A 13772-nucleotide genomic window follows, 5' to 3' on the forward strand; every position below is an offset into this window, starting at 1 on the left:
CATGAACTACATGGTATGTGTCTGCAAGAGCTCTGAGGTGGAGCAGGGTGCCCCAGAAATAGACTGATGTAGGTGTTAGGATTGAGTAAGTGTTTTTTCACTGAATGAACGTTTCCTTTTTACCCAGGGAGCAATTTTGCTGGGAACCAGCTGTAATAGTATAAGTAAGGCACAGTCTAATATCCAGAGAAGTGGGTTAAACCTTTGTTAGCCCAGCTAATGTTGGCCGGTTGGTAGTAGTAGTGGGAGAATATTTTCTTCCTTGTAGCTCTTGGAGTGCTGTTTCTGGAGTTCTCCTAGCTTTGAGACACCCTGAAAAGAGTAAGTGCCTTCTTATCTTGATATCTGTACTGCCTACTGTTGTCTTCAGACAGTCTGAAACTGCAGTTTGATTTGCCTGGAGGACTGCCTTTTGTTTCCTCTGTGTTGACAGAGGAGAATGGGTGCAAGTTTGTAAGCTGATCTAATGTTTTCTACCTTTGGGCTCTTATGCTGCCATGATGACATGTAAGTTTATCTGGCCCAGGAAAGGAGCATGTCAGTAAGGGACCTGTTCTGCTTTGATATTGTAGCTTGTAATTTGCCTTCTGCTTATAAAAGGTGTATCCAGGAGGGAAGGATATGGTAGGGACAGGCTGGTAACCTCAGCTGTGCATTTCTGCAGATAGATGACTGTTTGAAAAAGCAGGGAGAATACCTACTACTTGCAAAGGAAAATCTTGGTGGATGATTTAGGCACTGTATGAATAGTAGAAAATAGTGACCATTTGAGCAACAGGGGCAAAATGATTCTGCTGTCCTCTGCACTGTCAGAGCTTGCCTGTTGTCATGTCAGTTTCCCCCCCCCCCCCCATCTCATTTCATTTCCCCAGTGGAAATATGGTCCAGGTTTGCTGATTTTCTTCAGTGATTGTGTGTAGTTGCTTTTGCAGAAATTGACTTCTAAATCTGTCTGATTTGTAATGGCTTTTAGTTATTGGCAGTCCATTCTGGATACTGTGACTTAACTTGGGCTTCTTTGGGAAGTGTGTTGGTGATTAGCACTGTGAACTTTCGAAGCAAGAGGAAATATTGAAATGCTCTTCTAGCTACTTCCTGTGCCTGAACCATAAAGCTCTGTTGTTCAATAGTACCAAATAATAAACGGAAAGCAGTGTCACAGAATGCTTCTGCATGGGTTTATTAACTTGCTGGGTCTGGAACCGTAGAAGGTAAAGATGGTGGCCAAGGAGGTAGCGGGGAATCGAGGGGCTGTTAAAGGAGGTGTTACGGTTACGGATAGCATGTGAGAAGTGCTGCCTGGCTTTGCTTGCATGGAATGTGGAAGAGGGAGCCTGGAGAAGCTGTAATAGAGGGCAGGTTTCAGAAACTATGGTTACTGTTTGCTGTTTGAGATGCAAGAAGGGAAGGGAAACAGAGTAAACAAATGCTGCTGACTATACCTGGGTGCACATTTTCACTTGATGTGACATGCAAACATATTGTTGCCTTTCTCGTTCCTGCTGGTGTACTAGAGCATGAGGAGGGGGCTCAAGACTCTGGTTTGGGCTGCAGGTTGCCAAGCAACTCATGGCTTTCCAGTATTGTCTCTTTCTCAGACCTGCTAATCTCGGTTACCTCTTTCCCTGCTGTAAGAGGAGGCCTGATGCTAGCTAGTCTTGCTCTGAATAATACAGAGCAGTCATTTGGTGTCCAAATGACACCTGATGGTTCTTGTATATTGTTGACTTGACCCAGCAGAGCAAACCATAAGCCTAAGAGCCTTAGTACTGTGTGTGTGTGTGTGTGTCCTGGTTTTAATTATTAATTTGTCCTCAAGGCTTGCTGCTCAACCCTTATTTTGTCCTGCAGTGGCAGCAGGAATGACCAGGTATTCTTGAGAGACTTGGAGTTGGGTGACCTCTGAAGCACCTGAGACAGATGGGGAAGAAACTGGCTTTGTGATAGCACTGAAACTAGGAGATGACAACCAGTTATTTTACTTCAGAGGTGTAGGAGTCACTTGTATAAACAGAGAACAGTGAAATCTTCAGGCTGAGGTTATCCTGAATAGGAACCAAAGTGAAATTTCCTGGGTTAGGGCAGACTTCTTAATTCAAGAGGCTGTGTCACGCAGTTCTCTCCTCAGTCCCATCTTCCAGGCTTCAGGTTCTTGCCACAATACTGCTTATGAGTCAAAGACTGAGAACAGTGATCTGTGGCACATATACCTACAGCTATTAAACATTTTATTAACCATTTAAATCCTGCTGTTCTCATCTGATCTCAGCTTCTTTCATCTCAGCATGACCTGTCAAGGTCTTGGTATAGCTGTGGGGGTGTAATACAGCTTTCTCTGTGCTTCTTTCTGATGCAAGGTAGAACTCAGTGCTGGAACAGTGAAAAGAAGAGAAGTGGCAGAGCTCTGGGAGGAAGCACCTGTACATCCCTGCCTCAGAGGGCTCTGCTCGTCTTTCCACACACTTAATTTCACTTTCTCACTTTTGTTACCACTGGTATGCTAATGATAGGTGAGGTTGTCAAATGAGTAGCAAAAATATACTTATCTCAATCTGTATTACGTAAGAGGTGATTCCTTAACGTTGAGCTTTGAGCAGATTCAGACTGAGTACAAGCTTGTTCTTAACTGTTTAGTATGGGCATAGTTAACTAGAAATATGATTGGCAATACTGGTGAAGCTAGGCAGCATGTATGTTAAAGCATTCAACAAGTAAAACATGAAAGCCAATAAAGACTTGATTGCAAGCTCAGGCTGATGTACAGTCAGATGCTTTCTGTGCGGAGTTTCTCACTGATCCTATGCAGCATAACATATTGGGGTAACTGCATAGGGCATGGATTGCAGTCAAAGGCTCACCACAAGGTGGTTGTATTCTTATCTCAGAAAAGAGAACTTCTGCCTGGCCTTTAACTGATTAGTTTGAATGCACAGGTGACACTTAAAGAAGATGTGGCAGGTACAAGACTGAGTGTGACAGTGATCAAAAGGCAGTAAATCCTATGGTATTAGTAGATCAGGTAGTAGCTTCTAACTAAACAGCTGAGTTTCATTCAGAGGACTCTGGTGTCTAAATATTCTAAAGGCAGTGCCTAATCAGGCAGAAGAGGAAGTCAAGTTTGATGCAACGATTACTAGCTGGAGGGATGGATTTGATTCATGCCCCAGAAAGAGTTGGGGGAGAAGCCTGAGATTTGTGTGCCCTTGAAATCAGATAGAAGACTTTTTTCTTTTTTTCTGGTTAGAGTGGTTGTGCTATTGAGATAGCATAAATAGGATATTTGCTTATTTGAATTAAGATTTTTGTTGACTAGACTGGGTACTTGAACAAATGGCAAGGTGCATGAAGATGAGTAATATACAGGTATGAAGAGAAGAATATTCTAAATATGTTTACTTAAAAAGAAACTGTGTCTTGTTCTCCAAATCGAAAATACTTAGGAATTTCTAGGAGAGATAGTGAGGTACAAAATATTTCTAAGACTTAAATCATGCATAGACAATCCTCAACTGTTCTGTTGTCTTCTGGCTTTAATCAGGTAGTTGGGACAATGCAACATTCCAGTAAAAAATCACATTGGAAGATAAATCCTAGCTCTTCTCCTGGGTGCTAGATGTTTGAAGTTGCTGCCCACATGTATGTGGTGGTATATGTGTTGCTCTTGGAAGCTGCAGTCCAAGCTCATTGAGGATATGATGTTAAGAGAAAATTAAGACTAGACATTTGATTTTTCTGACTTCTGTGATTCTGATTTGATTCCGGCTTGTGCACTGTACATAGGTGCAGTCAGTGGCACTATGGTTTGAGTGAGTACACTGTTCTGTTGCATAAAAATATACAGGTGCTGTGTACTTTTGTTAAAACTGAGATTTCTGAAAGGCTGTCATATGTAATTGGTGTGCCCTTGTGGAAGTCTAAAATCTGCTCTTCAATTAACTAGTTTTGGAAGCACATCTTTTGCTGCTTCTGTTTAATAGTAGGAAATGGAAGCAAACCTTTACAAATACAGCTGGAGACTTGTTATTTAAACTTGTTTTCCTGAGACTTTTTTCTTCTGTTGGATATTACAGACCCTGAATTCTGAGGCCTTTATTTTTAAAGGAGTGTCCTACCAACTGTTGGCTTGCACTGATAACTGATGAAAAACTTGTAAATCACTTTCACATGACAAGTGTCCTATTGGTTTCATGCACCCCCTGCCCCATCATTGATTTGTTGCTGTTGGGTATTCAGCTGTTTCTCAATCACTTTTACTCCAGTGCTTTGGGGTAGGAGTGATGTTCCTGTCTCATGATATCTTTCTTGGATCTTTCCTTGTAGTGGACTGTTGGAGGTTCTAAAAACAAAAAGAAGGGCAAAGCGGGTAAGGCAGAGAAGAAAGGAGCCATGAAGAAACAGACTAACAAAGCTGCCTCTTCAGGCAGCTCAGATAAAGACAGCTCAGCTGAGAGCTCGGCACCTGAAGAGGGTAAGATAACACATGTGCATCTACTTACAGTGCAACTCTCAGTGAAGTTATGTCATTTCACACTGAAGAATAAAAAGTTGGTGATGTCAAAGATTATTTTCAGAGAGCCTCCTTTGTTCCTAGAAGTCTAGATGACTTCTAGACTTGTCATGACTTGAAGTTGGCCTCAAAGTATATAATTCAGTTTTGTCTTGCTGTAAGTACTCCATTAAAAATGCAATACTGCTTCAACAGAAGAATGTATAACATTTAATTTGACTTTCTCCTAGAAAATTCTTTTGTTCCTTCTAGCTTGTCCTACCTGTAGTGTGAGTTGCATTTTCTTTTATTTCTATTGATGTCTTTTCCTTCTTAAACTTCTTATGACAATGAAGGGAAAGGTGTATAGCATGCATGGTAGTAATGGGAGATTATTTTACGTGTTTGCTCCAAATCAGAATTCTTGCATGTTTTTACTGAAATTGAAGAAGAAAAATCATGACTATAACTTTTCCATATATTTTTTTACATGAGCATTAAATCTGTTCTTATGCCAGATAAAGTTCCTGTTTTCTTTCCTGGTTTCATCATGACTATTTAGGTTTGTAGGTGTTTATTTATGATTTCAGTTGATACTAAAAAGCAATAAAGTTATGAAGAAGCCTGCAGTTTTATGTAACTTAGCACAGTTGAGACAGACTGAAGCATGAAGCGAGTGAACCTTTAACTGTAAGTGTGTGCAAAGTCAGAGTAAGCTTGCAAAGCTGGAAGGTTTCCAGAAATACTGAGACTAGAACAAAACTGGAGGAAAGAATCCCAGCATCTGTGCTTTTGTGATTTTGTGTTATGTAGTTGATTAGGTAAGATAATCAAAGCACTTGGACTTGGGTCAAGTTGAAAGGTGGCGACTGAATAGTCGCAGAGAGACAGTTGTTTCCTACGCTGATGTGTAAATTGGGGAGGGCTTTTTACAGTAGTGCGCCTAGTGTCCTGGCTTTGCCAGTTCTGAGGGTTCTCTGTTTCCACCTTGCCTTGGGTTGCAACAATTGATACTGCTGCAATCTTCAAACAACAAATTTTGGCTCTTCAGGTTGCTCTAATGAGGAGTAGTGACAGTGGTTCATAGTGCCATTTGAGGTGTGCACACACGCTTGTAAAGTTATGCATGTGCAAGCTGCCTCTAAGTGACACAAGCATGGTGGCATAGAAATCTAACCTTTAACTTTAGCACTAATCAAAAGGACTCTTAGAAGTCACTTGTTCTGCTAAGAATTTTTACTTTATTACCCAATTTGTGTTCATATGTAGTACCACTCTTAATGTTTTTCATCATTCTTATTTCTCTTTGTAGCATGCACATCCTATAGTAATTAAGTATTTCCTCCTGGCTTTAGTCATGATATATATGCTCTTAGTACAGTGAAAGAGGAGTGTAAAGTTCGTTCTTGATACCCCCTGTTAACTTGCCACACTGAAGAGGTTGGGCTTTGCCCCAGTTGAATCTGACTGCCTTGTGTTTCTGTTTCAGGAGAAGTGTCTGACTCGGAAAGCAACAGCTCCTCATCTAGCTCAGATTCAGATTCTTCATCTGAAGATGAGGAGTTCCATGATGGCTACGGGGAAGATCTGATGGGAGATGAGGAAGACCGAGCTCGACTGGAACAAATGACAGAGAAGGAGAGAGAGCAGGAGTTGTTTAACCGGATAGAGAAGAGAGAAGTACTAAAGAGAAGGTGAGTTTATATCTGTTGATATTTGATGGCAAATTCGTAGAGGCTGCTGTGTAGACAATATTTTAACTAAATCCTTTTCACTGCACTACTCAGTTAAACTGTTGAAACTAAATCCGACAGCAGCATTAACAATGGAGTATTGCATATCTTGTGTATTTCATATAGTCTGAAACATGCAGTTTTCTCATTTCTGTTAAGTAAATATTATGAACCTTAAAATCTGAACTTACTGTTTCTTTGACTTGCAGCTAGCATGTTGCAACTTTTGTGTTTCATAAATATCACAGTGCAGGGAATCGAGAGGTGGAATTGTCCTGTGTTTTAGGATAAGTATTCTCCAGCAGAATACTTGATCTGTTTCTCTACAGATAGCCTTTCTGTATTTTTAATTAAGAATTAAGTATGAAGGCTGCAAGCAGTCAGCACTCTAATGTGAATCAAGCTTCATGATAGATTTTTTTTGTGTGTGTGTGTGTGTGTGTGTGTGTAAATATTCCTTATAGCTCTTTAGAAGTACATAGCATGAATTCTGTATTGCATAAGCAGGCTTCTGAAAGCTTTTCTTTGCTGTTGAATACATGTGGGTCTCTCGGCCTCTATTGCAGCTATTACTGCTTCAGATGCTGGATGCCAGTCAGTAGAACATATCCCCCCCCCCCCCCCCCCGCCCCAATGTTGACTGTTGATACTTTAGAAAAAGACAGTTCAAACAAAGTGCAGCGTGGATTTGAGCTTGTGGAATTTTCAAACGCAGTGGTGAAGCACAGAGCAATGCAAGGGTTGCTTCTGCATGGGTGTGAAGCTGGTTGGGGGCCTAATAGATGTTGAAATAGGAAGCAGTAGTCTTGAAAGTGTCATTTTCAAGGGTTTAGTTGTGGGTTTCTGTCTTGGGATTGTGCCTTGTTTTGTTGTTAAAATGCTGTCCTGTCAGCCTGCTCCATTGTGGTTAAAGATATTTCTTTCCGGTGTATCTAACAGAAAAACTATGGCTTATATAGGGCAATTTTTCTGCAACTTCTGCCTTCTTTTTGGTGACTTTTCTCTCTTCTCTACTTTTTACTGAGAAATTTCTCTAGAGGACTGGCATCTGTCTAGTGAATCGTGTCAGTACAATCAACTCTCAGACTGTCAAATTTCTCTAAGCCATAACAAGAGCTCTGACTGACTGTTTGTGCTTTTAATACTACTTTCAATGTTTTCTTTAGTCTGCTGCTCCCCTCAAAAGGATCAGAATGGGTGAAAGATAGCATTTAGATCAGATAGGCCATTATATTTTTGAATTGCATTTGCAGTTGCAGCGTAACTGAATATTTTTCTTTTAAAATGAACAGTTGGAGAATACTTGATATGAAGAAGCTAAACAATCTAGGCTTGAGTTACTGATCTAATCTTAAACAAGTCTGTCCTGTTCTGTGTAGAGGGGTTGGCAGGTAGAACTTAAGGGGCGGGGGGTTATTTACTTTCTGGTAAGTCAAATCTTCAAAATACAGTCTGTGCATATGTTTTGCTGTGTACAGCAAACATCACATGATGCAATGCCTGTGCTCTCTGTTATGCATCATGTTAAAGGCATAAGGGGCAACAAGCTTGTCTGGCACCTCAGTTTCTTGTCTGCAAAATCCAGGTGTAAAGGACTCTGAAGAAGAGTGGATTGTGTAATGCGCTTGTGGATAACACATTTTGAATTTCAGTTATTGTAAGGCAGACTTTCTTGTGTTCCTCCATGTGCACACTTCACTAAAGCAATGACCAGTCCATGCTGCAGTGGGATTCATCACAGGATAGTTCCAGTCAAATCACTACTTTTTCTGAATATAGTGGCTGAATATGAGATTTCAGGGTGACTTTTTTTAGTGAAGGTAGAAAGAGGAGTGTGTAAGCTGTACTGCAGAAACTGCCCAAGTCTGGTGGAATGTGCTGTAGTTGCTGAGGAAGAACTTGCTATGGCTTCTTTGCGGTCTTTCTTATACAAACTAGTGCCAGTAGAAAGGTGGAGTTTAAGATGGAAAAAGGTTAGTGTGATAGTAGGCTTTAAATGACTAGATTTTTAGCTGTGGAGTTTCAAATGATGTGGAATAGTTTTTATAGTTGGAGGCAGCCTGCTATGGTCACTACACTGGCAAAGATGAAGATGGGGTAAGGACAAGTTTTCATCTTCTGTAAGCCTGCACTTTTCTATGCTTAGCTTCCCTTCATCTTATTTTTCCTCTTCAGGGGGCAATGCAACCAGTGTAGCAGGGTAGGGTTAAAGGGTCATCGGTCTGGGGCAAGCAGTGGAAGTGTTCCTTGCGGTCTCCTAACAACAAAAGCTGAGGTAGTGTTTGAATGATACTTTGCTCATTCAGGGCGGGAGCATTCTTTAATACGCTCTTTTTGTTTCAACATTTGATACCAGATTTGAAATCAAGAAAAAACTAAAAACAGCAAAAAAGAAAGAAAAGAAAGAGAAAAAGAAAAAGCAAGAGGAAGAGCAGGAGAAGAAAAAGCTCACGCAGATCCAGGAATCCCAGGTAGGAAATGAAACTGTCATTACTAACAAACCCTTTTCCTGTGGCAGTAGAAGATGGGATGCCTCCTCTCCCTGCCTTTGACCTTTTCCCTTAGAAATATCAAGCAGCATGATGGGCAAGTCAGAATTTGGTTCATTTATATGTTCAAGCTACCTTTAATTTTTTTCAGTTTACTTAAAAGGAGATTAGCATGTGTGGTTTGCTGAGGGGTGCACTGATAACTCCTTCCAATGAAAATGCAAAAAAAAAGTTGCAACTATAGCTATAATTGCTGTGATAATCCTTCCATGTGAGAACAGGAAGGCAAGCTTTTGCAGTTTCTTATTTTAGTCAGTCTTCTGCCATTTAGTCTCAAACTTTTCATACTCTGGTCTTACTTGCAAGTGAAATTTTTGAGAGAGTGCAGGCCAGAAATTACTTTTTTGGGGGGCATAGAGTGGAAAGAATGTTTAGTTTCTACTGCTAGAGGTGTGAAGGAGAAATTTGAAATCTAGGAGAGACAGAAGTAAGTAGTTCCATAGTTTTTTCTACCTCCTGTAGAAAGAGGACAATACCAATTCTGGGGTGAGGCCCACGTAACTGAAATGTAGTTTCAAATGGCTGAATTGTTATGTTAAGATCCCTTCCTTAACTATTTAGAGAGCCTGGGCAGTTAGGCTCCCAGCATGGGATGGGATTCATCTTGCCTAACTTTAGCCATCTAAGAACTAGTTGGTTGTTGACACTTGTTGTCACTTGTCTCTCTGTGCAGTAGAGCAGGACATCTCCAGAGGGCAATTCAACCCATGTTATTTTCTAGTGAAATAGATGTATAACATTTAAATCAAGCTTTATGAGATGAGTTTTCCCTCAGGCATCTGTTAAGTGGAGTGAATCTCATCTCACTATCTCTTAACTCCATATATATCTATAAGTGTATGTAGATAAAATATCCAGAGTTCTTCTACAGTGCCTTCCAGAAATTACTTTGACTTATTTCAAATGCCTGTCTCTAGTGCTTATTATAGAAGATTCATTCTGTACTGTTTGATATTCTAGTAGACTTGTTAGAAATAGAAAATATTAGAAAGCTTACAACATTTTGGATTTGGATGCATATTGCAGATTTTGCATACACATTTATTTCTGCATTAAGTATTTTTTAACTGAACTTTCCTCACTTTCCTTTGCTGCTGAATGAAAAGAGAGGTCTTAAATTTGCCTTGCAGAAGGAAAAGCCAATGAGAATAATATTCTTCAGGTTTTTCTCATGACTTGTTAGTCACAGAATTACTTCCATTTTATTTCTCTAGTCATCCTTTAAGGAAGAGTTTTGAGATTAAAACTTGGTAGCAGAAATGTTGAAGATAAAGTAAGTTAATTGCTTTCAATGCTAAGTAGAAAAAAGAAATATGCTTCAGGGAGCTTCACACCTCCTAGCCCCTGGGAAGACAAAAACTTGGAAAAAAATTATTTCAAAATTGAGTTTTAGTGATTTCCATTCAAAAAGTTTTCAAAGTGTGCAAACAACCTTCGTTTTAATTCATTTCAATTTATGAATTGTACTTTGGTATTGAGGCACTTTCTGTGCACATTTTTCAGGTCATGTCACACAACAAAGAGCGGCGATCAAAGCGGGATGAGAAACTAGACAAGAAATCTCAGGCAATGGAGGAGCTAAAAGCAGAAAGAGAGAAAAGGAAGAACAGAACAGGTATGAGAACTTGTTGCTATTGATTGTGAATTTTTTTGAGACATTAATACAACTTTTTGCGAGTGCTACTACCTATTTGTAATTAAGACTACAGTTCTGACCACTACAATCCTGACCTTGGCACATCTTGGAGTGAATGTCTGTTTTCTTTGGTCTTGTGACCAAGATGACCACCTAGGGTATCATTTGGCACTGTTGTGTCTATCTTTATTTGTATTTTTTCCTCATCTCTCCTAAGGAGTGTTGTGGGGAGTGAGGCGGAGAAGCAAGCTTTCTTTGTAGTTCATTGAGTGGCACTTACTTAGTAATATTCAGTTCATGTGTCTGAACTGGTCACTTGGAAGCTTCTGTTACCTAATCTGTTAACTGTCCAAACCATATTTATTATACTTGTATTATTGTGACTGCATTGGCTTGTTTTTTCACCGTCACATCATCTTGTCCTTCTTGCCAGACTATTGATGCAACCCTGTTTGTTTTTTCTGCCAGGTTTTAATTGTCCTAGCCAAATACTAGATTTTTTTTTTTCCCCTTGCAAAATAACAGTGAACTGTCTGTTCCTAGTAGTTGCACATCCAGTTGTTATGCCTGTCTTGTATTGCTAGTTGCAATTAAGTTGAGAGACTGTTTGAAGAGAAGTACAGTTGAGGTTTAAGATGCTTTTGGACACTCTGATTTCTTTGCTTGAATATATACAATGGAGTGCTTAGCTTATAGGTGGATTTAAATATGTGACACATCTTTCCAACATACGTTTCATAGTTATCTGGTTGTGCTTCCCCTTTTTTATAGAACAGTAAAGTTTCAGCTTTGAAAAGCAGCTTTAGTCAATCACAGCTTGCCTGTCTTTGTTCTCTCTCCTTCCTCCCCCAGCTGAACTGCTTGCAAAGAAACAGCCATTAAAAACCAGTGAAGTGTACTCTGATGATGAAGAAGAAGAGGAGGATGATAAGTCTAGTGAGAAAAGTGATCGCTCATCTAGATCCTCATCCTCTGATGAAGAAGAAGAGTAAGCGGCAAACACCAGACTGTGATTTACTGTAATTGTGTTTAAAGACACACATCCACTTTATGTGGACATGTACTGCTTGAAGATTATTTGAGGGCAAATCAGTGTCGCTCAGGTGGCTTTGCCTCTGGGCATCTGTAGAACACTTGGTGTTCAGATTTGGGTCTTCAGCTTCTGAATCATAGCTGGGACTGATTTATCTTGGATTGGTTTGTGACTTCCACTCTCTGCTGTTACCTTGATTCCCACTTTTAAGTGGGAATTGTTTACAGGTTTGTGTAGTCCTACAGTTTAGTAGCTGCAGAACCCATGCAAATTATAGTCTGGCATAGCAGTAGGAAGTTGGAACTGTGCCATCTTATCTTGAAGCATTGGCCTATAAATTGCCTTGATGCATCTGAGTGTTTATGCCTTGTGGTAGCAGAGGTGGCAGAGGGTAAGGAGTCCACTCACCAGGACTTGAATTGGGCCTTTTCTCATGAATGCTAAATTTGTTTATCTACAGTCAACTAGTGTATGATGAGTCATTCTCTTTAATAGTATTCTAAATAGTTGGCACTTACACTGCACCTTGCTCAAGATCCCTTTGTTTGATAATGTCTTTTTTTTCCTTTTCCTTCTCATCTTTTCCAAACTAGAAAAGAAGAAATTCCTCCTAAATCCCAGCCAGTGTCCTTACCTGAAGAACTCAACCGAGTACGGTTATCGCGACACAAGTTGGAACGTTGGTGTCACATGCCCTTCTTTGCCAAGACAGTCACTGGCTGCTTTGTCCGTATTGGCATTGGAAATCACAATAGTAAGCCTGTTTATCGGGTGAGTTTAGTTCCAAGAGATTTAGTTATTTTGTGGTGTTGTGACATAATATTTGCTTCTTAGCAATTCTCAGGAAAAGTACCTGTGGTCATTTGGGTAATTAATATGAAAAGATTGATTATAACCAGAAAGTATAATCGGTGCAAAAGAAGTGGAGGAGACTGCTTTAACAACAAATGAATCTGTGGGGCCAGCCTAGGTGAAGAGATGGAAACAGTGTGTTGGCCTTTAAATCGAGTTGATTTGTGCCATGCAGTTTATATATAGTGATATATCTATCTATATAAAGAGAGATATTGCTATCGTGACTTATACACCACTATATATAGTGGTGTATACCATGACGGATAGATATCTCACTATATATAGTGAGAGAGAAAGTGCTAAGAAAGCCTATTCTTCCAGCTCTGGTTTATGCTGTCCTGCCTTTTCATCTGTATTGCAAACTAGAGTTCAAGACTCTGCTTTGACCAAGTAAGGATGAGTAACATTCACTTCTTATTTCTGGGAATGCTCCCAAGTTATTCTTATTGCATGGTCTCAGTTTTTGCTTTACAAAGTATTTTTAGTATACCTGTGCTCTTCAGAAGAGATGGCGATTGAGAAGCAGTTTTGTTCTGCTTCATTGCTGTAACCGCACAATTGTTGCATGCAATAGTATTCTCTAAAATTGCTTTAAAAAGGTTCTCAGAGGAGCTGTGTTTAGTATGTGAGCAGCACTGGATGTATTTTATTTGGAAGATGCATTAACCAAAACCAGTGTACTTGACTGAAAAGGTAATAGGAAATGTAGGAAGATGCATATCATTTGGTAGGAAGGTAGAACTGAGAACATATAAGAATTCCATCAAGCTTTTGGATAATATAACTTGCCAACTCAAAGGTGATGTATGAAGCAACTAATTTAGTACCTGATAATATACACTGAAAAGTCGTGCTTTCCTTGGTATAGTTAGAATTGTTACTTGGATTAAGTTTTCTGATCCCTAGTGAAAGGGCTTAAATATGTTCTAGGAGCAAAAACAGCCTCTCACATTGTCTCTTGTGTATTTTTCTTTGTGGTATAGGTCGCTGAAATAACTGGTGTGGTAGAGACTGCAAAAGTTTACCAGCTTGGTGGTACCCGGACAAACAAAGGACTACAGTTGCGGTAAGATATCAAAGTAATCCTCACAGTTCATGAACCAGTCTCTGTCTCTGTCTCTGTCTCTCTCTCTCTCTTTTTTTTTTTTTTTTTTTTTTTTTTTTTTTTAAAGCATGTGATGTTCCGCGTGTGGTTTGGAGATGAGAGCTAAGCAGGAGAGTGGGTCTTGCTATGACACCTTCTGTTTGAAAGTTCTTTTTCCCACTTAAGGCATAGTGAAATGACAAAAGTCTCACCTGAGGACCTGTGTTTGTGTTGACATCTGAGCATTTCAATTGCTTTGGTAACCCAGGATTGTATGTACCTGTTGGGCTTTGCCATATTCTTTTCTATCTTTCTCCACCATTATTAAAATTGGGTGTTAGAAATGCATGTCACTTGCATCAGAACCAACCACATATGCCTTTATGTGTTACAACG

The 13772-nt window shown here is 39.8% G+C and overlaps 1 protein-coding gene across 1 annotated transcript in view; it reads left to right on the plus strand.

The window, feature by feature from the left end:
- RTF1 (RTF1 homolog, Paf1/RNA polymerase II complex component) overlaps window positions 1–13772 on the plus strand; it is a 30959-nt gene that overhangs the window by 6936 nt on the left and 10251 nt on the right. The window contains exons 3-9 of the mRNA XM_067296452.1: window positions 4321–4468; window positions 5976–6180; window positions 8576–8690; window positions 10272–10383; window positions 11257–11392; window positions 12031–12208; window positions 13276–13358. Coding sequence (XP_067152553.1) covers window positions 4321–4468; window positions 5976–6180; window positions 8576–8690; window positions 10272–10383; window positions 11257–11392; window positions 12031–12208; window positions 13276–13358 — 977 coding nt within the window. The remainder of the gene's footprint in view (window positions 1–4320; window positions 4469–5975; window positions 6181–8575; window positions 8691–10271; window positions 10384–11256; window positions 11393–12030; window positions 12209–13275; window positions 13359–13772) is intronic.

The sequence above is a fragment of the Apteryx mantelli genome, chromosome 4 (assembly GCF_036417845.1).
Source record: "Apteryx mantelli isolate bAptMan1 chromosome 4, bAptMan1.hap1, whole genome shotgun sequence".
NCBI lineage: Eukaryota > Metazoa > Chordata > Aves > Apterygiformes > Apterygidae > Apteryx > Apteryx mantelli.